Source organism: Scyliorhinus torazame, unplaced genomic scaffold (genome assembly GCF_047496885.1).
Source record: "Scyliorhinus torazame isolate Kashiwa2021f unplaced genomic scaffold, sScyTor2.1 scaffold_130, whole genome shotgun sequence".
NCBI lineage: Eukaryota > Metazoa > Chordata > Chondrichthyes > Carcharhiniformes > Scyliorhinidae > Scyliorhinus > Scyliorhinus torazame.
Window position 1 is genome coordinate 227,684 of NW_027307857.1, and position 24,110 is coordinate 251,793.

A 24,110-nucleotide genomic window follows, 5' to 3' on the forward strand; every position below is an offset into this window, starting at 1 on the left:
TGTGGTTTCTTTCACACACACCATTACTAAATGGGCTTTCCGCAGCCGAATTCATAACTGTGATATTCACATTTTCACACACATCCCTAAACTCATCATTAGCAAATTCTCCCCCGTTTTCCGTAAGGAATTTTGCCGGTGGGCCCATTCCTGGCCCTATCCATTTTTCCACAATTTGATCCAGAATTACTCTCTTTTCTTTACTTCGTACAATCGTTGATTGACTAAATCTGGTTGCTAAATCTACAAAATGCAAAATAAATATATTATTGGCTTTATCCCAGATCTTAAGGTCCATGGCCACAATGTCGTTAAAATCCCTGGCCAAAGGTAGGGTTACTATCGGTCGTGCTGGTGTCCTTCTGTACTTCCTGCACTAACGGTCACTAACCTGTTCGATCAGCTTAGTATAGTCATCATCCCTTACCCCTGCATCCTTTAATAAATTTTTCAGCCTCCGAGGAGACGGATGCGCAAATTGCCGATGCAGTTTTAATACAAGCTTTTTATCAGCTAAAGTCCCATTTTCAACTGCCATTAACACATCCTTAACCACTCTACTTGAAAAATTATTTGTCAGTAATGGAATACAATAGTAAATTATAAGTCCACCGTCTTTCCAAAAACTGTTGCCTTATCCTGTTCCTTATCCAGTTTCATGTGTGTTTTCTTCATCGATGGTCTGCTCAGAAGCAAAAGTATCTCACTTGATACAACATCCGTGCTGATGAAATGATTCACTCCGGCAATATTGCAAGGGATCACCACTCTTTTCAGCGACTTCAGAGTATTATCATCCCCAAACCTGAAACTTGTGGAACTTTCAAATTCCTTAACCTTGTTACGATTTTCAGCATTCAAGGAGTCCAGGCAACATTTTAACCAGTCAATTCCACACACAGTAGATGTGCAGCCACTGTCCAAAACAGCACAGTTGAAGGATTCTGCAACCAACACCCTCATTACTGGCGTAAAACTGCTTGTCAATAGGACAATGCCTTCTTTCTGGTCACTATCTTTTTCCTCTTCTGACTCTTCCGTGTCATGTGTCGCTTCAAACACTCTATCATAACGAGTTGGACAGTTGAAAGCATAATGGTATTGAGAGTCCCATCGAAAACATCGATTTATCATGCCCCGTGCATTTCTGGGGTTCATCTTCCTATTGTAGGTTCTAACTGGGTTTCTGTCTCATACCTTCCGGGTCCTGATCTCCCTCTATTGCCTTGAGCCCTGTTTGTAGCCATGCTAATTTGCCATCCTGTTACTAGTGTATCTTCCATATTCTGCTTTATAGCCGGCTGACCTATTTGGGTCATCAGAGCCATCGGAATCGAATGTTTCCCCAGAAACATTTGTAAAACTTTTGTCATCTGTTCGAATAAGGTATCCTTATCAGTAAACTGAACTCCTGTCAAAACCAGGAGCCTATCCATGTTGTTCACTCTCGCACAGTCAAGTAATTTAAAGGCCAACGCAGACTGTGGAAATTCCAGGTTGTATTTCTGCAGCCTTTTATATAGTCTGCCTAATTCCATTATATAGTCTTCCATGGAGATATCCTCCATTTTCCGGAACTTATCAAAATCCCACCATGCTTCATACGCACTTAACAAGTCATCTTTCTTGTAAATCTTATCCATATAATGTAATAAAGTCTCCAGACCTTCTTCTGAGTCTAACTCTTCCAATTCCAGCTCAGAAAGCACTTTGTTTCGGATTTTACTGCCATGTGGTAGAGAAAGAGCCAATGCCGTACCTTGTTTTCTCTTTCCCAAGGCAGTTACCTTAGTCCACATAACTACTGCACTTCTCCATTGGTCGTACGATTCCCTTTCAGAAAATAAGGGAGGATAGCCATATCCAGACACCTTTATCCTGGGTTCAGCCATGTCTCTTTTTTTCTTTTCTCACTCACTCCTTGGTATGATCTGGAAAAGTTGTATCTTTCAACCCTTCACATTTACACAGCAACCATCCTCTGCTACCAATTGGATGTGGCGACCCTGGCGACCTTCAGCTCCCCAGACCTGGAATACCTGACCGTGAAGTGCCGCCCATACTATCTTCCACGTGAGTTCACTTCAGCCATTATCACAGCGGTCTACATCCCACCCCAGGCAGTAGTGAGGAAGGCGCTGGACGAACTATACACAGTTATAAACAACTACGAAACAGAACACCCGGAGGCCTTGTTCATCGTGGCCGGAGACTTCAACAAGGCCAACCTCAAGAGTGTACTGCCCAAGTTCCACCAGCACATCTCCTGTCCCACCAGGGGCGACAACACTCTTGACCACTGCTACTCAAAAATCAAGGGCGCCTACCGTTCCATCCCCCGACCGCACTTTGGGAAATCAGACCATAAGACGGTGCTCCTTCTCCCGGCATACAAGCAGAAACTCAAGCGGGAGAATCCAGCTAAGAAGGGTCTGCAGTGCTGGTCCGAGGAAACAGAAGAGCTCTTACGTGACTGCTTAGAGACCGTGGACTGGTCCATATTTAAGGACTCAGCAACCAACTTAAATGAGTATGCCACCACCGTCACAGACTTCATCAGCAAATGTGTGGACGACTGCGTGTCAAAGAAAGCAGTCCGTGCGTTCCCCAACCGGAAACCATGGCTCAATCGCGAGATTGACTCCCTACTGAAGGACAGATCTGAGGCATTCAAGGCAGACGATCCTGACCTATACAAGAAATCCAGGTACGACCTCCGCAAAGCCATCCGGAATGCCAAGAGAGAATATCAAACCAAGCTAGAGTCACAGACAGACTCTCGGCGGTTGTGGTAAGGACTAAACAACATAACGGGCTACAAAGCGAAGCCGAACAGTATCTCTGGCAGCAGCGCACCCCTCCCCGATGAACTCAATGCATTCTAAGCTCGGTTCGAGCAGGTAACCAACAATCCGCTGGCGAGTGCCCCAGCAGCCCATAATTCACCCATACCCACCATCACAGCTTCCGAAGTCAGATTGGCCTTCCTGAAAGTGAACCCTCGGAAGGCGATGGGCCCGGACGGGATCCCTGGTCGTGCACTCAGAGCCTGCGCGGACCAGCTGGCAGAGGTATTCACGGACATCTTTAACCTGTCCCTACTCCACTCCGAGGTCCCCACCTGCTTCAAGAATACCACCATCATACCGGTACCAAAGAAGAACCAGGCAACGTGCCTCAATGACTACCGACCAGTGGCCCTGACTTCAGTCGTAATGAAGTGCTTCGAGAGGTTGATCATGAAGCGCATCACCTCCATACTCCAGAACATAGAACATAGAACGATACAGCGCAGTACAGGCCCTTCGGCCCACGATGTTGCACCGAAACAAAAGCCATCTAACCTACACTATGCCATTATCATCCATATGCTTATCCAATAAACTTCTAAATGCCCTCAATGTTGGCGAGTTCACTACTGTTGCAGGTAGGGCATTCCACGGCCTCACCACTCTTTGCGTAAAGAACCTACCTCTGACCTCTGTCCTATATCTATTACCCCCTCAGTTTAAAGCTATGTCCCCTCGTGCCAGCCATTTCCATCCGCGGGAGAAGGCTCTCACTGTCCACCCTATCCAACCCCCTGATCATTTTGTATGCCTCTATTAAGTCTCCTCTTAACCTTCTGCTCTCCAACGAAAACAACCTCAAGTCCATCAGCCTTTCCTCATAAGATTTTCCCTCCATACCAGGCAACATCCTGGTAAATCTCCTCTGCACCCGCTCCAAAGTCTCCACGTCCTTCCTATAATGCGGTGACCAGAACTGTACGCAATACTCCAAATGCGGCCGTACCAGAGTTCTGTACAGCTGCAACATGACCTCCTGACTCCGGAACTCAATCCCTCTACCAATAAAGGCCAACACTCCATAGGCCTCCTTCACAACTCTATCAACCTGGGTGGCAAAACCTTGATCCACTGCAATTCGCATACCGCTGCAACCGGTCCACATCAGACGCCATGTCCCTGGCCCTACACTCATCCCTAGAGCATCTCAAAAACAAGGACTCCTACATCAGAATCCTATTTATTGACTACAGCTCCGCCTTCAACACCATAATCCCAGCCAAGCTCATATCAAAGCTCCAAAACCTAGGACTTGGCTCCTCCCTCTGCAACTGGATCCTCGATTTTCTGCCCAACAGACCACAATCAGTAAGAATGAACAACAACACCTGCTCCACAATAGTCCTCAACACCGGGGCCCCACAAGGCTGCGTACTTAGCCCCCTACTCTACTCCCTGTACACACACGACTGCGTGGCAAAACTTGGTTCCAACTCCATCTACAAGTTTGCTGATGATACGACCATAGTGGGCCGGATCTCGAATAACGATGAGTCCGAATACAGGAGGGAGATAGAGAACCTAGTGGAGTGGTGTAGCGACAACAATCTCGCCCTCAATGCCAGCAAAACTAAAGAGCTGGTCATTGACTTCAGGAAGCAAAGTACTGTACACACCCCTGTCAGCATCAACGGGGCCGAGGTGGAGATGGTTCGCAGTTTCAAATTCCTAGGGGTGCACATCTCCAAAAATCTGTCCTGGTCCACCCACGTCGACACTCCCACCAAGAAAGCACAACAGCGCCTATACTTCCTCAGGAAACTAAGGAAATTCAGCATGTCCACATTGACTCTTACCAACTTTTACAGATGCACCATAGAAAGCATCCTATCGGGCTGCATCACAGCCTGGTATGGCAACTGCTCGGCCCAGGACCGCAAGAAACTTCAGAGAGTCGTGAACACCGCCCAGTCCATCACACAAACCTGCCTCCCATCCATTGACTCCATCTACACCTCCCGCTGCCTCGGGAAAGCGGGCAGTATAATCAAAGATCCCTCCCACCCGGCTTACTCACTCTTCCAACTTCTTCCATCGGGCAGGAGATACAGAAGTCTGAGAACACGCACGAACAGACTCAAAAACAGCTTCTTCCCCACTGTCACCAGGCTCCTAAATGACCCTCTTATGGACTGACCTCATTGACACTACACCCTGTATGCTTCATCCGATGCCAGTGTTATGTAGTTACATTGTGTACCTTGTGTTGCCCTATTACGTATTTTCTTTTATTCCCTTTTCTTCCCATGTACTTAATGATCTGTTGAGCTGCTCGCAGAAAAATACTTTTCACTGTCCCTCGGTACACGTGACAATAAACAAATCCAATCCAATCCAATTTGTTAGACGTTTAGCTGCTGATGTACAAAGAGTCAAAGATTCTGATGCTTTTCCACAAAACAAACACCTTTAATTTACTTCAACAGACTTTGCACAAAACTCCAACATCACATCACCTGACACAAAGGCCACCTGAAGCCCCTTTACATATCAGTGTCAATTATTGGATGCTTAACAACTAATTGGACAACTAATTGGAATGTCTCTTAACCCAATACTTAACACCCGGGACGCTGGAGCTTTGAATGAACAGTGCTCACCACTGTGCTACCGTGACCTTGGAGTTCAGGTGCACGGTTCTCTGAAGGTGGGGTCACTGGTAGGTAGGGCAGTGAAGAAGGCTTTTGGAATGCTGGCCTTCATCAGTCAGGGCATTGAGTTTAGAAGTTGGGAGGTTATGTTGCAATTGTACAGGACGTTGGTGAGGCGGCACCTGGAGCATTGTGGTCAGTTTTGGTCACCTTGCTGTAGGAAAGATGTGATTAAACTGGAGAGAGTGCAGAAGGGATTTACAAGGATGTTGCTGGGAAAGGGACTGAGTTACAGGGAGAGATTGGACAGGCTGGGACTTTTTTCTTTGGAGTGTAGGAGACTGAGGGTGATCTTATAGAGGTGGATAAGATCTTGAGAGGCAGGGATAGGATGAATGCACTCGGTCTTTTTCCCAGGGCTGGGGAATTGAGAACTAGAGGGCAGAGATTTCAGTTAAGAGGGGAAAGAATTAATGGGAACTTGAGGAGCAACATTTTCCCACAGAGGGTGGTACGTGTGTGGAATGAGCTACCGGAGGAAGTGGTTGACGCAGGGACATTGACAACATTTAAAAGGCATTTGGACAGATACATGGACAGGAAAGGTTCACGGGGATATGGGCCAAATGGGGCAAATGGGGTTCGCTCAGATGGGCTTTTGGGTTGGCATGGGCCAGTTTGGGCGGAAGGGCCTGTCTCCGTGCCGGAGAATCTGTGATTCTATAGAGGGTGAAGTCTTAGCTCTCTAACCTCACTCACTCCCCACCCTGCAGCACAGGAGTTTGGGCAGGACTGTGACCTGTGATCTGTTCCTGTGTAGGTGCACCGTGGCATAAAGGGTGTTGTCAGAGATGGTGATAACATCGGCATCGTTGGAGCGATCATTGCAGTCGACGGGATTAACCATGATATACGGACAGGTAAGGGGAAAGACTCATAGTTAGTGATAGGTGAGAGGGTCAGGGGTCAGAATAGACTCACCCTGGGATGAGGGTCAGGGGTCTGAGTGGATTAACCCTAGTAAGAGGGTGAGGGTCAGAGTTGATTAACCCTAGTGTGAGCGTGAGGGTCAGGGGTCAGAGTGGATTAACCCTGGTATGAGCGTGAGGGTCAGGGGTCAGAGTGGATTGACCTTTGACAAGGTACCGCATGGTAGGTTGTTGCAGAAGGTTAAAGCTCACGGGATCCAGGGTGAGGTTGCCAATTGGATTCAAAATTGGCTGGACGACAGAAGACAGAGGGTGGTTGTAGAGGGTTGTTTTTCAAACTGGAGGCCTGAGACCAGTGGTGTGCCTCAGGGATCGGTGCTGGGTCCACTGTTATTTGTGATTTATATTAATGATTTGGATGAGAATTTAGGAGACATGGTTAGTAAGTTTGCAGAGACACCAAGATTGGTGGCACAGTGGATAGTGAAGAAGGTTATCTAGGATTGCAACGGGGTCTTGATCAATTAGGCCAGTGGGCCGACGAATGGCAGATGGAGTTTAATTTAGATAAATGTGAGGTGATGCATTTTGGCAGATCGAATCAGGCCAGGACCTACTCAGTTAATGGTATGGCGTTGGTATGGCGTTGGGGAGAGTTATAGAACAAAGAGATCTAGGAGTACAGGTTCATAGCTCCTTGAAGGTGGAGTCGCAGGTGGACAGGGTGGTGAAGAAGGCATTCGGCATGCTTGGTTTCATTGGTCAGAACATTGAATACAATGTTGGGACGTCTTGTTGAAGTTGTACAAGACATTGGTACGGCCACACTTGGAATACTGTGTGCAGTTCTGGTCACCCTATTATAGAAAGGATATTATTAAACTAGAAAGAGTGCAGAAAAGATTTACTAGGATGTTACCGGGACTTGATGGTTTGAGTTTTAAGGAGAGGCTGGATAGACTGGGACTTTTTTCCCTGGAGCGTAGGAGGCTTAGGGGTGATCTTATAGAGGTCTATAAAATAATGAGGGGCATAGATAAGGTAGATAGTCAACATCTTTTCCCAAAGGTAGGGGAGTCTAAATCTAGAGGGCATAGGTTTAAGGTGAGAGGGGAGAGATTCAGAAGGGCCCAGAGGGGCAATTTCTTCACTCAGAGGGTAGTGAGTGTCTGGAATGTGCTGCCAGAGGTAGTAGTAGAGGCGGGTACAATTGTGTCTTTTAAAAAGCATTTAGATAGTTACATGGGTAAGATGGGTATAGAGGGTTATGGGCCAAGTGCGGGCAACTGGGACTAGCTTAATGGTAAAAACTGGGCGGCATGGACTGGTTGGGCCGAAGGGCCTGTTTCCATGCTGTAAACTTCTATGATTCTATGGTATGAGGGTCAGGGGTGAGAGTGGATTAACCCTGGGATGAGTGGAAGGGTCAGGGGTCAGAGTGGATGTTCTTAGAGATGAGGGTCAGGGGTCAGTGTGGATTCACCCTGGAGTGAGCGAGGGTCAAGGGTCAGAGTGCATACTCGAGCTATTAACCTCTGGTTTGTTTCCCTCACACAGCTGCCGATGGAGATTACTGGCGTTTGCTGAATCCAGGAAATTATGAGGTTACAGTGACGGCGGAGGGCTTCGTTCCGTTAACTCGTTCTTGCCGTGTTCGATTTGACAGTCGTCCAACAATATGTGACTTTGTTTTGACGAGGAGTTCAGACCCCCAGAGTGCCCGGCAAAAAGGCTCGGTTTCGAAAGGGCAGCGGCTTCATAAACCCAGAGGCCGCGGATGATACCTGTGAGCTCACCCCACCCCCCTCACATACACACAGACATACGTAGATGACATGCACACACACACAGATGTGCACCAACACGCAGGCATACTGACATGGTCACACGCACGTACACATAGCGCGACACACATACACAGGCACAGTCATGCGCACACACGTACAGATGCACAAACACAAGTGAGCACACACATCCACACACACACACAGAGGCAGGCACACAGGCATTGTGACGAGTGCACACACACTGTAGCACGAACTTACAGGCAGACTGACTCACACACATACACACACACACGCGCTCCCACAGACACTGACGTATGCGCACACAGGCACACAAACGTGCACAAACAGACACTGATGCATTCATACACATAGGCACACAAACGCACGTGGCCTGATGCACGCACACACAGATGCACACAGGCACACAAAAGTGCACACAGACAAAGGCGTGCACACAAACAGAGGCGTGCACACAAATAGGCGTGTACACAACCAGAGACACATACACAAACACTGGTACACTGCTGCGTGTACACAAGCTCATCGATGCGCACACCGACAGGCGGAAAGACACAAACACACAGACGTACTGACACGCATACACACAGGCACACAGGTGCACGCGCACAAAGACAGACATGCATACACAAACAGATGCACACGCACACTGATGCACGCACACACAGGTGCACTGATGCAAGCACACAATCTGGTTCACCGACGTGCAATCGCACAATGTGCGCATACACAAAAGAGCACAGATGCTCGGGCACATAAACAGGCATACTGAAGCACAGACAAAACAGACATGCACACACAACAGCTCACTGAGACATGCACAGTTTCAGGAACACTTACACACTTACCCCCATACCTTTAATCGGAGACAGTGTCAGATACCCTTACACACTTACCCACATAACCCCAACCAGAGACAGTGTGAGATACCCTTACACACTTACCCCCATAACCCCAACCAGAGACAGTGTAGATACCCTGACACACTTACCCCCATAACCCCAACCAGAGACAGTGTCAGATACCCTTACACACTTACCCACATAACCCCAACCAGAGACAGTGTGAGATACCCTTACACACTTACCCCCATAACCCCAACCAGAGACAGTGTAGATACCCTTACACACTTACCCCCATAACCCCAACCAGAGACAGTGTGGGATACCCTGACACACTTACCCCCATACCTCTAACCAGAGACAGTGTCAGATACCCTTACACACTTACCCCCATAACCCCAACCAGAGACAGTGTGAGATACCCTTACACACTTACCCCCATAACCCCAACCAGAGACAGTGTAGATACCCTTACACACTTACCCCCATAACCCCAACCAGAGACAGTGTAGATACCCTTACACACTTACCCCCATAACCCCAACCAGAGACAGTGTGAGATACCCTTACACACTTACCCCTATAACCCCAACCAGAGACAGTGTAGATACCCTTACACACTTACCCCCATAACCCCAACCAGAAACAGTGTCAGATACCCTTACACACTTACCCCCATAACCCCAACCAGAAACAGTGTCAGATACCCTTACACACTTACCCCCATAACCCCAACCAGAGACAGTGTCAGATACCCTTACACACTTACCCCCATAACCCCAACCAGAGACAGTGTGGGATACCCTTACACACTTACCCCCACACTCCTAACCAGAGACAGTGTCAGAAACCCTTACACACTTACCCCCATACCCCTAACCAGAGACAGTGTCATATACTCTGACACACTTACCCCATAACCCTAATCAGAGACAGTGCCAGATACCCTTACACACTTACCCCCATACCCCTAACCAGAGATATTGTCAGATACCCTTACACACTGACCCCCACACCCCTAACCAGAGACAGTGTCAGATACCCTTACACACTTACCCCCATAACCCCAACCAGAGACAGTGTGGGATACCCTTACACACTTACCCCCATATCCCTAACCAGAGACAGTGTGAGATACCCTGACACACTTACCCCCACACCCCTAACCAGAGACAGTGTGGGATACCCTTACACACTTACCCCCATACCCCTAACCAGAGATATTGTCAGATACCCTTACACACTGACCCCCACACCCCTAACCAGAGACAGTGTGGGATACCCTTACACACTTACCCCCATAACCCCAACCAGAAACAGTGCCAGATACCCTTACACACTTACCCCCATAACCCCAACCAGAAACAGTGTCAGATACCCTTACACACTTACCCCCATAATCCCAACCAGAGACAGTGTCAGATACCTTTACACACTTACCCCCATAACCCCAACCAGAGACAGTGTGGGATACCCTTACACACTTATCCCCACACTCCTAACCAGAGACAGTGTCAGAAACCCTTACACACTTACCCCCATACCCCTAACCAGAGACAGTATCATATACTCTGACACACTTACCCCATAACCCTAATCAGAGACCGTGCCAGATACCCTTACACACTTACCCCCATACCCCTAACCAGAGATATTGTCAGATACCCTTACACACTGACCCCCACACCCCGAACCAGAGACAGTGTCAGATACCCTTACACACTTACCCCCATAACCCCAACCAGAGACAGTGTGGGATACCCTTACACACTTACCCCCATATCCCTAACCAGAGACAGTGTGAGATACCCTGACACACTTACCCCCATACCCCTAACCAGAGACAGTGTGAGATACCCTTACACACTTACCCCCATACCCCTAACCAGAGATATTGTCAGATACCCTTACACACTGACCCCCACACCCCTAACCAGAGACAGTGTCAGATACCCTTACACACTTACCCCCATAACCCCAACCAGAGACAGTGTGGGATACCCTTACACACTTACCCCCATATCCCTAACCAGAGACAGTGTGAGATACCCTGACACACTTACCCCCACACCCCTAACCAGAGACAGTGTGGGATACCCTTACACACTTACCCCTATAACCCTAACCACAGACAGTGTCAGATACCTTTACACACTTACCCCCATTTCCCTAACCAGAGACAGTGTGAGATACCCTTACACACTTACCCCCATAACCCCAACCAGAGACAGAGTGGGATACCCTTACACACTTACCCCCACACTCCTAACCAGAGACAGTGTCAGAAACCCTTACACACTTACCCCCATACCACTAACCAGAGACAGTTTCATATACTCTTACACACTTACCCCGTAACCCTAATCAGAGACAGAGCCAGATACCCTAACACACTCACCCCCATACCCCTAACCAGAGATATTGTCAGATACCCTTACACACTGACCCCCACACCCCTAACCAGAGATATTGTCAGATACCCTTACACACTTACCCCCACACCTCTAACCAGAGACAGTGTGAGATACCCTTACACACTTACCCCCATAACCCCAACCAGAGACAGTGTGGGATACCCTTACACACTTACCCCCATACCCCTAACCAGAGACAGTGTGAGATACCCTTACACACTTACCCCCATAACCCCAACCAGAGACAGTGTGGGATACCCTTACACACTTACCCCCATAACCCCAACCAGAGACAGTGTAGATACCCTTACACACTTACCCCCATACCCCTAACCAGAGACAGTGTGAGATACCCTTACACACTTACCCCCATAACCCCAACCAGAGACAGTGTGGGATACCCTTACACACTTACCCCCATATCCCTAACCAGAGACAGTGTGAGATACCCTTACACACTTACCCCCATAACCCCAACCAGAGACAGTGTGGGATACCCTTACACACTTACCCCCATAACCCCAACCAGAGACAGTGTAGATACCCTTACACACTTACCCCCATACCCCTAACCAGAGACAGTGTGAGATACCCTTACACACTTACCCCCATAACCCCAACCAGAGACAGTGTAGATACCCTTACACACTTACCCCCCGAACCAGAGACAGTGTCAGATACCCGTGCACACTTACCCCCACACCCCTTAACCAGAGACAGTGTCAGATACCCTTCCACACTTACCCCACACCTCTAACCAGAGACAGTGTCAGATACACTTACACACTTACCCCCACACCCCTAACCAGAGACAGTGTGCGATACCCTTACAGACTTACCCCCACACTCCTAACCAGAGTGTGTGAGATACCCTTACACACTTACCCCCTTATACCTAACCAGAGACAGTGTCAGATACCCTTACACAAATCCCCCCTCCCCAGCCCGAGACAGTGTCAGATGCCCTTACACAAATCCCCCCCTCCCCACCCCGAGACAGTGTCAGATGCCCTTACACAATTCCCCCCCTCCCCACCCCGAGACAGTGTCAGATGCCCTTACACAATTCCCCCCCTCCCCACCCCGAGACAGTGTCAGATGCCCTTACACAATTCCCCCCCTCCCCACCCCGAGACAGTGTCAGATGCCCTTACACAATTCCCCCCCTCCCCACCCCGAGACAGTGTCAGTGACTCTGTCCTTCTGTTGAATTCTGTGAGTTGGAGCAAGCTCTATCTGCACTTACTGTACAATGTGATAAGCCTGTATAATTCTGCTTGTGACTGTCTGATCGTTCTGTATCCGAGAACTGTGCATTGAGCTTAAAAGGTGCTATTAATCAATACTTTCAATTTCTAATGAATGGAGGAGCAGTGAAAATGAGAAAGGGTCTTGAGGAGGACATCGGGGACCCTCGAGTCGCCTTCTTCATTTGATAAGGTTTAGCTGGTAATGCAGCCTGTATCCCACCTCAGCCTCCAGGGCTGGTTTAGCTCAGTGGGCTAGACAGCTGCTCAGTGATTCAGCAGCCCGGGTTCAATTCCCGTATCGACTGAGAATTCTGAATTCTCCCTCTGTGTACCCGAACAGGCGCCGGAATGTGGCGACTAGGGGCTTAGAACATAGAACATAGAAAAATACAGCACAGAACAGGCCCTTCGGCCCACGATGTTGTGCCGAACCTTTGTCCTAGATTAATCATAGATTATCATAGAATTTACAGTGCAGAAGGAGGCCATTCGGCCCATCGCGTCTGCACCGGCTCTTGGAAAGAGCACCCTACCCAAGGTCAACACCTCCACCCTATCCCCATAACCCAGCAACCCCACCCAACATTAAGGGCAATTTTGGACACGAAGGGCAATTTAGCATGGCCAATCCACCTAACCTGCACATCTTTGGACTGTGGGAGGAAACCGGAGCACCCGGAGGAAACCCACGCACACACGGGGAGGATGTGCAGACTCCGCACAGACAGTGACCCAAGACGGAATCAAACCTGGGACCCTGGAGCTGTGAAGCAATTGTGCTATCCACAATGCTACCGTGCTGCCCTTAAGAACAAATTAATTTGCACTATATCATTTTACCGTCATCCATGTACCTATCCAATAGCTGCTTGAAGGTCCCTAATGTTTCCGACTCAACTACTCCCACAGGCAGTGCATTCCATGCCCCCACTACTCTCTGGGTAAAGAACCTACCTCTGACATCCCCCCTATATCTTCCACCTTTCACCTTAAATTTATGTCCCCTTGTAATGGTTTGTTCCACCGGGGGAAAAAGTCTCTGACTGTCTACTCTATCTATTCCCCTGATCATCTTATAAACCTCTATCAAGTCGCCCCTCATCCTTCTCCGTTCTAATGAGAAAAGGCCTAGCACCCTCAACCTTTCCTCGTAAGACCTACTCTCCATTCCAGGCAACATCCTGGTAAATCTTCTTTGCACCTTTTCCAAAGCTTCCACATCCTTCCTAAAATGAGGCGACCAGAACTGTACACAGTACTCCAAATGTGGCCTTACCAAAGTTTTGTACAGCTGCATCATCACCTCACGGCTCTTAAATTCAATCCCTCTGTTAATGAACGCTAGCACACCATAGGCCTTCTTCACAGCTCTATCCACTTGAGTGGCAACTTTCAAAGATGTATGAACATAGACCCCAAGATCTCTCTGCTCCTCCACATTGCCAAGAACTCTACCGTTAAACCTATATTCCGCATTCATATTTGTCCTTCCAAAATGGACAACCTCAAACTTTTCAGGGTTAAACTCCATCTGCCACTTCTCAGCCCAGCTCTGCATCCTATCTATGTCTCTTTGCAGCTGACAACAGCCCTCCTTACTATCCACAACTCCACCAATCTTCGTATCGTCTGCAAATTTACTGACCCACCCTTCAACTCCCTCATCCAAGTCATTAATGAAAATCACAAACAGCAGAGGACCCAGAACTGATCCCTGCGGTACGCCACTGGTAACTGGGATCCAGGCTGAATATTTGCCATCCACCACCACTCTCTGACTTCTATCGGTTAGCCAGTTCGTTATCCAACTGGTCAAATTCCCCACTATCCCATGCCTCCTTACTTTCTGCATAAGTCTACCATGGGGAACCTTATCAAATGCCTTACTAAAATCCATGTACACTACATCCACTGCTTTACCTTCATCCACATGCTTGGTCACCTCCTCAAAGAATTCAATAAGATTTGTAAGGCAAGACTGGAACCGATGTCCTGGGGGGGGGGGGGGGGACGGTGTTTGCTAGAGCTGTTGGGGAGGGTTTAAACTAATGTGGCAGGGGGATGGGAACCGATGCAGGAAGTTGGAAGGGAGTAAAACAGGGACAGAAACAAAAGGCAGTAAGGGGGAAAGTGTAAGGCAGAGAAGTCATAGTCAAAAATCAAAAAGGGCGACAGTACAAGGTACAGTGACTGAGGGGAGCTCAGTGAATAGGACCAGGAATACTAAAAGAAATAAAACGGGAAGTGAAAACATTAATGGTAAGCGACGCGGCAGGTTGTTACAGGAAGATATGGGTTCAACAATAGGGAAAATTAGGAGAAAGGTTAAGAGGAAATATAACTTAGGAGAGGTTACTGATCGAGGTGTTAAGGTTCAGAACAGAGGTAAAAAAAGCCAACATAAGTGTACTTTACCTGAATGCTCGTAGTATTCGGAGTAAGGTAAATGAGCTGATGGCGCAAATCATATCATAGAGTTTACAGTGCAGAAGGAGGCCATTTGGCCCATCGAGTCTGCACCGGCTCTTGGAAAGAGCACCCTACCCAAGCCCATACCCCCACCCTATCCCCATAACCCAGTAACCCCACCCAACACTAAGGGCAATTTTGGACACTAAGGGCAATTTATCATGGCCAATCCACCTAACCTGCACATCTTTGGACTGTGGGAGGAAACCGGAGCACCCGGAGGAAACCCACGCAGACACGGGGAGGATGTGCAGACTCCGCACAGACAGTGACCCAAGCCGGGAATCGAACCTGGGACCCTGGAGCTGTGAAGCAATTGTGCTAACCAATATGCTACCGTGCTGCTATCGTGAATGACTATGACTTAGTGGCCATTACTGAAACATGGTTAAAGGATGGTCACGACTGGGAGTTAAATATCCGAGGGTATCAAACTATTCGGAAGGACAGAGTGGATGGTAAGGGAGGTGATGTAGCTCTGTTATTTAAGGATGACATCCGGGCAACAGTAAGGGATGACATCGGTGCGATGGAGGATAAGGTTGAATCCGTTTGGGTGGAAATCAGGAATAGTAAGGTGAAAAAGTCACTGATAGGAGTAATCTATAGGCCACCAAATAGTAACATTATGGTGGGGCAGGCAATAAACAAAGAAATAACAGATGCATGTAGAAATGGTACAGCAGTTATCATGGGGGATTTTAATCTACATGTTGATTGGTTTAACCAGGTTGGTCAAGGCAGCCTTGAGGAGGAGTTTATAGAATGTATCCGCGATAGTTTCCTAGAACAGTATGTAATGGAACCTACGAGGGAACAGGGGGTTGGATAGGGTGGACAATGAGAGCCTTCTCCCGCGGATGGATATGGCTGGCACGAGGGGACATAACTTTAAACTGAGGGGTAATAGATATAGGACAGAGGTCAGAGGTAGGTTCTTTACGCAAAGAGTAGTGAGGCCGTGGAATGCCCTACCTGCTACAGTAGTGAACTCGCCAACATTGAGGGCATTTAAAAGTTTATTGGATAAACATATGGATGATAATGGCATAGTGTAGGTTAGATGGCTTTTGTTTCGGTGCAACATCGTGGGCCGAAGGGCCTGTACTGCGCTGTATTGTTCTATGTTCTATGTTCTATGTAAGCGGTCCTCGATCTGGTCCTGTGTAATGAGACAGGATTGATTCAGGATCTCATAGTTAGGGATCCTCTCGGAAGGAGCGATCACAATATGGTGGAATTTAAAATACAGATGGAGGGTGAGAAGGTAAAATCAAGCACTAGTGTTTTGTGCTTAAACAAAGGAGATTACAATGGGATGAGAGAAGAACTAGCTAAGGTAGACTGGGAGCAAAGACTTTATGGTGAAACAGTTGAGGAACAGTGGAGAACCTTCCAAGTGATTTTTCACAGTGCTCAGCAAAGGTTTATACCAACAAAAAGGAAGGGCGGTAAAAAGAGGGAAAATCGACCGTGGATATCTAAGGAAATAAGGGAGAGTATCAAATTGAAGGAAAAAGCATACAAAGTGGCAAAGATCAGTGGGAGACTAGAGGACTGGGAAATCTTTAGGGGGCAACAGAAAGCTATTAAAAAAGCTATAAAGAAGAGTAAGATAGATTATTAGAGTAAACTTGCTCAGAATATAAAAACAAATAGTAAAAGTTTCTACAAATACATTAAACAAAAAAGAGTGGCTAAGGTAAATATTGGTCCTTTAGAGGATGAGAAGAGAGTTTTAATAATGGGAGATGAAGAAATGGCTGAGGAACTGAACAGGTTTTTTGGGTCGGTCTTCACAGTGGAAGACACAAATAACATGCCAGTGACTGATGGAAATGAGGCTATGACAGGTGAGGACCTTGAGAGGATTGTTATCACCAAGGAGGTAGTGATGGGCAAGCTAATGGGGCTAAAGGTAGACAAGTCTCCTGGACCTGATGGAATGCATCCCAGAGTGCTAAAAGAGATGGCGAGGGAAATTGCAAATGCACTCGTGATAATTTAGCAAAATTCACTAGACTCTGGGGTGGTCCCGGCGGATTGGAAATTAGCAAACGTGACACCACTGTTTAAAATAGGAAGTAGGCAGAAAGTGGGTAATTATAGGCCAGTGAGCTTAACTACGGTAGTCGGGAAGATGCTGGAATCTATCATCAAGGAATAAATAGCGAGGCATCTGGATGGAAATTGTCCCATTGGGCAGACGCAGCATGGGTTCATAAAGGGCAGGTCGTGCCTAACTAATTTAGTGGAATTTTTGAGGACATTACCAGTGCGGTAGATAATGGGTTGCCAATGGATGTGGTGTATCTGGATTTCCAGAAAGCCTTTGACAAGGTGCCACACAAAAAGTTGTTGCATAAGATAAAGATGCATGGCATTAAGGGGAAAGTAGTAGCATTAATAGAGGATTGGTTAATTCATAGAAAGCAAAGAGTGGGGATTAATGGGTGTTTCTCTGGTTGGTAATCAGTAGCTAGTGGTGTCCCTCAGGGATCAGTGTTGGGCCCACAACTGTTCACAATTTACATAGATGATTTGGAGTTGGGGACCAAGGGCAATGTGTCCAAGTTTGCAGATGACACTAAGATAAGTGGTAAAGCAAAAAGTGCAGAGGATACTTGAAGCCTGCAGAGGGATTTGAATAGGCTAAGTGAATGGGCTAGGGTCTGGCAGATGGAATACAATGTTGACAAATGTGAGGTGACCCATTTTGGTAGGAATAACAGCAAAAGGGATTATTATTTAAATGATAAAATATTAAAACATGCTGCTGTGCAGAGAGACCTGGGTGTGCTAGTGCATGAGTCGCAAAAAGTTGGTTTTCAGGTGCAACAGGTGATTAAGAAGGCAAATGGAATTTTGTCCTTCATTGCTAGAGGGATGGAGTTTGAGACTAGGGAGGTTATGCTGCAATTGTATAAGGTGTTAGTGAGGCCACACCTGGAGTATTGTGTTCAGTTTTGGTCTCCTTACTTGAGAACGGACGTACTGGCACTGGAGGGTGTGCAGAGGAGATTCACTAGGTTAATCCCAGAGCTGAAGGGGTTGGATTACGAGGAGAGGTTGAGTAGACTGGGACTGTACTCGTTGGAATTTAGAAGAATGAGGGGGGATCTTATAGAAACATATAAGATTATGAAGGGAATAGATAGGATAGATGCGGGCAGGTTGTTTCCACTGGCGGGTGAAAGCAGAACTAGGGGGCATAGCCTCAAAATAAGGGGAAGTAGATTTAGGACTGAGTTTAGGAGGACCTTCTTCACCCAAAGGGTTGTGAATCTCTGGAATTCCTTGCCCAGTGAAGCAGTTGAGGCTCCTTCATTAAATGTTTTTAAGATAAAGATAGATAGTTTTTTGAAGAATAAAGGGATTAAGGGTTATGGTGTTCGGGCCGGAAAGTGGAGCTGAGTCCACAAAAGATCAGCCATGATCTCATTGAATGGTGGAGCAGGCTCGAGGGGCCAGATGGCCGACTCCTGCTCCTAGTTCTTATGTTCTTATGTTATGTAAGGCAAGACCGACCCCTCACAAATCCGTGCTGACTATCCCTAATCAAGCAGTGTCTTTCCAGATGCTCAGAAATCCTATCCTTCAATACCCTTTCCATTACTTTGCCTACCACCGAAGTAAGACTAACTGGCCTGTAATTCCCAGTGTTATCCCTAGTCCCTTTTTTAAACAGGGGCACGACATTCGCCACTCTCCAATCCCCTGGTACCACCCCTGTTGACAGTGAGGACGAAAAGATCATTGCCAACGGCTCTGCAATTTCATCTCTTGCTTCCCATAGAATCCTTGGATATATCCCGTCAGGCCCGGGGGACTTGTCTATCCTCAAGTTTTTCAAAATGCCCAACACATCTTCCTTCCTAACAAGTATTTCCTCGAGCTTACCAATCTGTTTCACACTGTCCTCTCCAACAATATCGCCCCTCTCATTTGTAAATACAGAAGAAAAGTACTCGTTCAAGACCTCTCCTATCTCTTCAGACTCAATACACAATCTCCCACTACTGTCCTTGATCGGAACTACCCTCGCTCTAGTCATTCTGGCACAGTAACTTCATACTGGTGATAATAAAAGGTTATTATTAATATTTCACCCCCTTGTTCATGAAGAACAGATCAAACTCGGCCTTAACAATATTCAAAGATTCTGTTTCTGCTGCCTTTTGAGGAAGAGTTTTAGAGACTCACATCCTTCTGAGAGAGAACATTGTCGCACATCCGTCTGAGAGAGAACATTGTCGCACATCCCTCTGGGAGAGAACATTGGATTGGATTGGATTGGGTTTGTTTATTGTCACGTGTACCGAGGTACAGTGAAAAGTATTTTTCTGCGAGCAGCTCAACAGATCATTAAGGACATGAGAAGAAAAGGGAATAAAAGAAAATACATAATAGGGCAACACAACATATACAATGTAACTACATAACACCGGCATCGGATGAAGCATACAGGGTGTAGTGTTAATGAGGTCAGTCCATAAGAGGGTCATTTAGGAGTCTGGTAACAGTGGGGAAGAAGTTGTTTTTGAGTCTGTTCGTGCGTGTTCTCAGACTTCTGTATCTCCTGCCCGATGGAAGAAGTTGGAAGAGTGAGTAAGCCGGGTGGGAGGGATCTTTGATTATGCTGCCCGCTTTCCCCAGGCAGCGGGAGTCAATGGAATGGAGGCAGGTTTGTGTGATGGACTGGGCGGTGTTCACGACTCTCTGAAGTTTCTTGCGGTCCTGGGCCGAGCAGTTGCCATACCAGGCTGTGATGCAGCCCGATAGGATGCTTTCTATGGTGCATCTGTAAAAGTTGGTAAGAGTCAATGTGGACATGCCGAATTTCCTTAGTTTCCTGAGGAAGTATAGGCGCTGTTGTGCTTTCTTGGTGGTAGCGTCGACGTGGGTGGACCAGGACAGATTTTTGGAGATGTGCACCCCTAGGAATTTGAAACTGCGAACCATCTCCACCTCGGCCCCGTTGATGCTGACAGGGGTGTGTACAGTACTTTGCTTCCTGAAGTCAATGACCAGCTCTTTAGTTTTGCTGGGATTGAGGGAGAGATTGGTGTCGCTACACCACTCCACTAGGTTCTCTATCTCCCTCCTGTATTCGGACTCATCGTTATTCGAGATCCGACCCACTATGGTCGTATCGTCAGCAAACTTGTAGATGGAGTTGGAACCAAGTTTTGCCACGCAGTCGTGTGTGTACTGGGAGTAGAGTAGGGGGCTAAGTACGCAGCCTTGCGGGGCGCCGGTGTTGAGGACTATTGTGGAGGAGGTGTTGTTGTTCATTCTTACTGATTGTGGTCTGTTGGTCAGAAAATCGAGGATCCAGTTGCAGAGGGAGGAGCCAAGTCCTAGGTTTTGGAGCTTTGATATGAGCTTGGCTGGGATTATGGTGTTGAAGGCGGAGCTGTAGTCAATAAATAGGATTCTGATGTAGGAGTCCTTGTTTTTGAGATGCTCTAGGGATGAGTGTAGGGCCAGGGAAATGGTGTCTGATGTGGACCGGTTGCAGCGGTATGCGAATTGCAGTGGATCAAGGCGTTCTGGGAGTATGGAGGTGATGCGCTTCATGATCAACCTGTCGAAGCACTTCATTACGACTGAAGTCAGGGCCACTGGTCGGTAGTCATTGAGGCACGTTGCCTGGTTCTTCTTTGGTACCGGTATGATGGTGGTCTTCTTGAAGCAGGTGGGGACCTCGGAGTGGAGTAGGGACAGGTTAAAGATGTCCGCGAATACCTCTGCCAGCTGGTCCGCGCAGGCTCTGAGTGCACGACCAGGGATCCCGTCCGGGCCCGTCGCCTTCCGAGGGTTCACTTTCAGGAAGGCCAATCGGACTTCGGAAGCTGTGATGGTGGGTATGGGTGAATTATGGGCTGCTGGGGCACTCGCCAGCGGATTGTTGGTTACCTGCTCGAACTGAGCACAGAATGCATTGAGTTCATCGGGGAGGGGTGCGCTGCTGCCAGAGATACTGTTCGGCTTCGCTTTGTAGCCCGTTATGTTGTTTAGTCCTTGCCACAACCGCCGATAGTCTGTCTGTGTCTCTAGCTTGGTTTGATATTCTCTCTTGGCATTCGGATGGCTTTGCGGAGTTCGTACCTGGATTTCTTGTATAGGTCAGGGTCGTCTGCCTTGAATGCCTCAGATCTGTCCTTCAGTTGGGAGTCAATCTCGCGATTGAGCCATGGTTTCCGGTTGGGGAACGTACGTACTACTTTCTTTGACACACAGTCGTCAACACATTTGCTGATGAAGTCTGTGACATTGTCGCACATCCCTCTGAGAGAGAACATTGTCGCACATCCCTCTGAGAGAGAACATTGTCGCACATCCGTCTGAGAGAGAACATTGTCGCACATCCGTCTGAGAGAGAACATTGTCGCACATCCACCTGAGGGAGAACATTGTCGCACATCCGTTTGAGAGAGAACATTGACGCACATCCCTCTGAGAGAGAGCATTGACGCACATCCGTCTGAGAGAGAACATTGTCGCACATCCCTCTGAGAGAGAACATTGTCGCACATCCCTCTGAGAGAGAACATTGTCGCACATCCGTATGAGAGAGAACATTGTCGGACATCCCTCTGAGAGAGAACATTGTCGCACATCCCTCTGAGAGAGAACATTGTCGCACATCCCTCTGAGAGAGAACATTGTCGCACATCCCTCTGAGAGAGAACATTGTCGCACATCCGTCTGAGAGAGAACATTGTCGCACATCCCTCTGAGAGAGAACATTGTCGCACATCCGTCTGAGAGAGAACATTGACGCACATCCGTCTGAGAGAGAACATTGTCGCACAACCCTCTGAGAGAGAACATTGTCGCACATCCGTCTGAGAGAGAACATTGTCGCACATCCCTCTGAGAGAGAACATTGTCGCACATCCGTCTGAGAGAGAACATTGTCGCACATCCGTCTGAGAGAGAACATTGTCGCACATCCCTCTGAGAGAGAACATTGTCGCACATCCGTCTGAGAGAGAACATTGACGCACATCCGTCTGAGAGAGAACATTGTTGCACATCCCTCAGAGAGAGAACATTGTCGCACATCCCTCTCAGAGAGAACATTGTCGCACATCCCTCTCAGAGAGAACATTGTCGCACATCCGTCTGAGAGAGAACATTGACGCACATCCGTCTGATAGAGAAGATTGTCGCACATCCCTCTGAGAGAGAACATTGTCGCACATCCCTCTGAGAGAGAACATTGTCGCACATCCATCTGAGAGAGAACATTGTCGCACATCCCTCTGAGAGAGAACATTGTCGCACATCCGTCTGAGAGAGAACATTGTCGCACATCCGTCTGAGAGAGAACATTGTCGCACATCCCTCTGAGAGAGAACATTGTCACACATCCCGCTGAGAGAGAACATTGACGCACATCCGTCTGAGAGAGAACATTGTCGCACATCCCTCTGAGAGAGAACATTGTCGCACATCCCTCTGAGAGAGAACATTGTCGCACATCCGTCTGGGAGAGAACATTGTCACACATCCGTCTGAGAGAGAACATTGTCGCACATCCCTCTGAGTGAGAACATTATCGCACATCCCTCTGAGAGAGAATATTGTCGCACATCCGTCTGAGAGAGAACATTGTCGCACATCCGCATGAGAGAGAACATTGTCGCACATCCATCTGAGAGAGAACATTGTCGCACATCCGTCTGAGAGAGAACATTGACGCACATCCGTCTGAGAGAGAACATTGACACACATCGATCTGAGAGAGAACATTGTCGCACATCCCTCGAAGTGAGAACATTATCGCACATCCCTCTGAGAGAGAACATTGTCGCACATCCACCTGCGAGAGAACATTGTCGCACATCCGTCTGAGAGAGAACATTGTCGCACATCCGTCTGAGAGAGAACATTGTCGCACATCCGTCTGAGAGAGAACATTGTCGCACATCCCTCTGAGAGAGAACATTGTCGCACATCCGTCTGAGAGAGAACATTGCCGCACATCCGTCTGAGAGAGAACATTGTCGCACATCCCTCTGAGAGAGAACATTGTCGCACATCCGTCTGAGAGAGAACATTGACGCACATCCGTCTGAGAGAGAACATTGTCGCACATCCCTCTGAGAGAGAACATTGTCGCACATCCCTCTGAGAGAGAACATTGTCGCACATCCCTCTCAGAGAGAACATTGTCGCACATCCCTCTCAGAGAGAACATTGTCGCACATCCGTCTGAGAGAGAACATTGACGCACATCCGTCTGATAGAGAAGATTGTCGCACATCCCTCTGAGAGAGAACATTGTCGCACATCCCTCTGAGAGAGAACATTGTCGCACATCCCTCTGAGAGAGAACATTGTCGCACATCCATCTGAGAGAGAACATTGTCGCACATCCCTCTGAGAGAGAACATTGTCGCACATCCGTCTGAGAGAGAACATTGTCGCACATCCGTCTGAGAGAGAACATTGTCGCACATCCCTCTGAGAGAGAACATTGTCACACATCCCGCTGAGAGAGAACATTGACGCACATCCGTCTGAGAGAGAACATTGTCGCACATCCCTCTGAGAGAGAACATTGTCGCACATCCCTCTGAGAGAGAACATTGTCGCACATCCGTCTGGGAGAGAACATTGTCACACATCCGTCTGAGAGAGAACATTGTCGCACATCCCTCTGAGTGAGAACATTATCGCACATCCCTCTGAGAGAGAATATTGTCGCACATCCGTCTGTGAGAGAACATTGTCGCACATCCGCATGAGAGAGAACATTGTCGCACATCCATCTGAGAGAGAACATTGTCGCACATCCGTCTGAGAGAGAACATTGACGCACATCCGTCTGAGAGAGAACATTGACACACATCGATCTGAGAGAGAACATTGTCGCACATCCCTCGAAGTGAGAACATTATCGCACATCCCTCTGAGAGAGAACATTGTCGCACATCCACCTGCGAGAGA

At 47.9% G+C, this 24,110-nt stretch overlaps 1 protein-coding gene across 1 annotated transcript in view; it reads left to right on the forward strand.

Annotated features, from left to right (window-relative positions):
• Positions 1 to 12,775, forward strand: part of LOC140405589 (probable carboxypeptidase X1) — a gene marked incomplete at its 5' end in the record, with an annotated part of 216,814 nt that extends 204,039 nt beyond the window's left edge. The window contains 2 exons of the mRNA XM_072494145.1: positions 6,261 to 6,360; positions 7,927 to 12,775. Of these exons, the coding sequence (XP_072350246.1) occupies positions 6,261 to 6,360; positions 7,927 to 8,150 (324 nt within the window). The remainder of the gene's footprint in view (positions 1 to 6,260; positions 6,361 to 7,926) is intronic.
• Between the last annotated feature and the right edge of the window lie 11,335 nt (positions 12,776 to 24,110).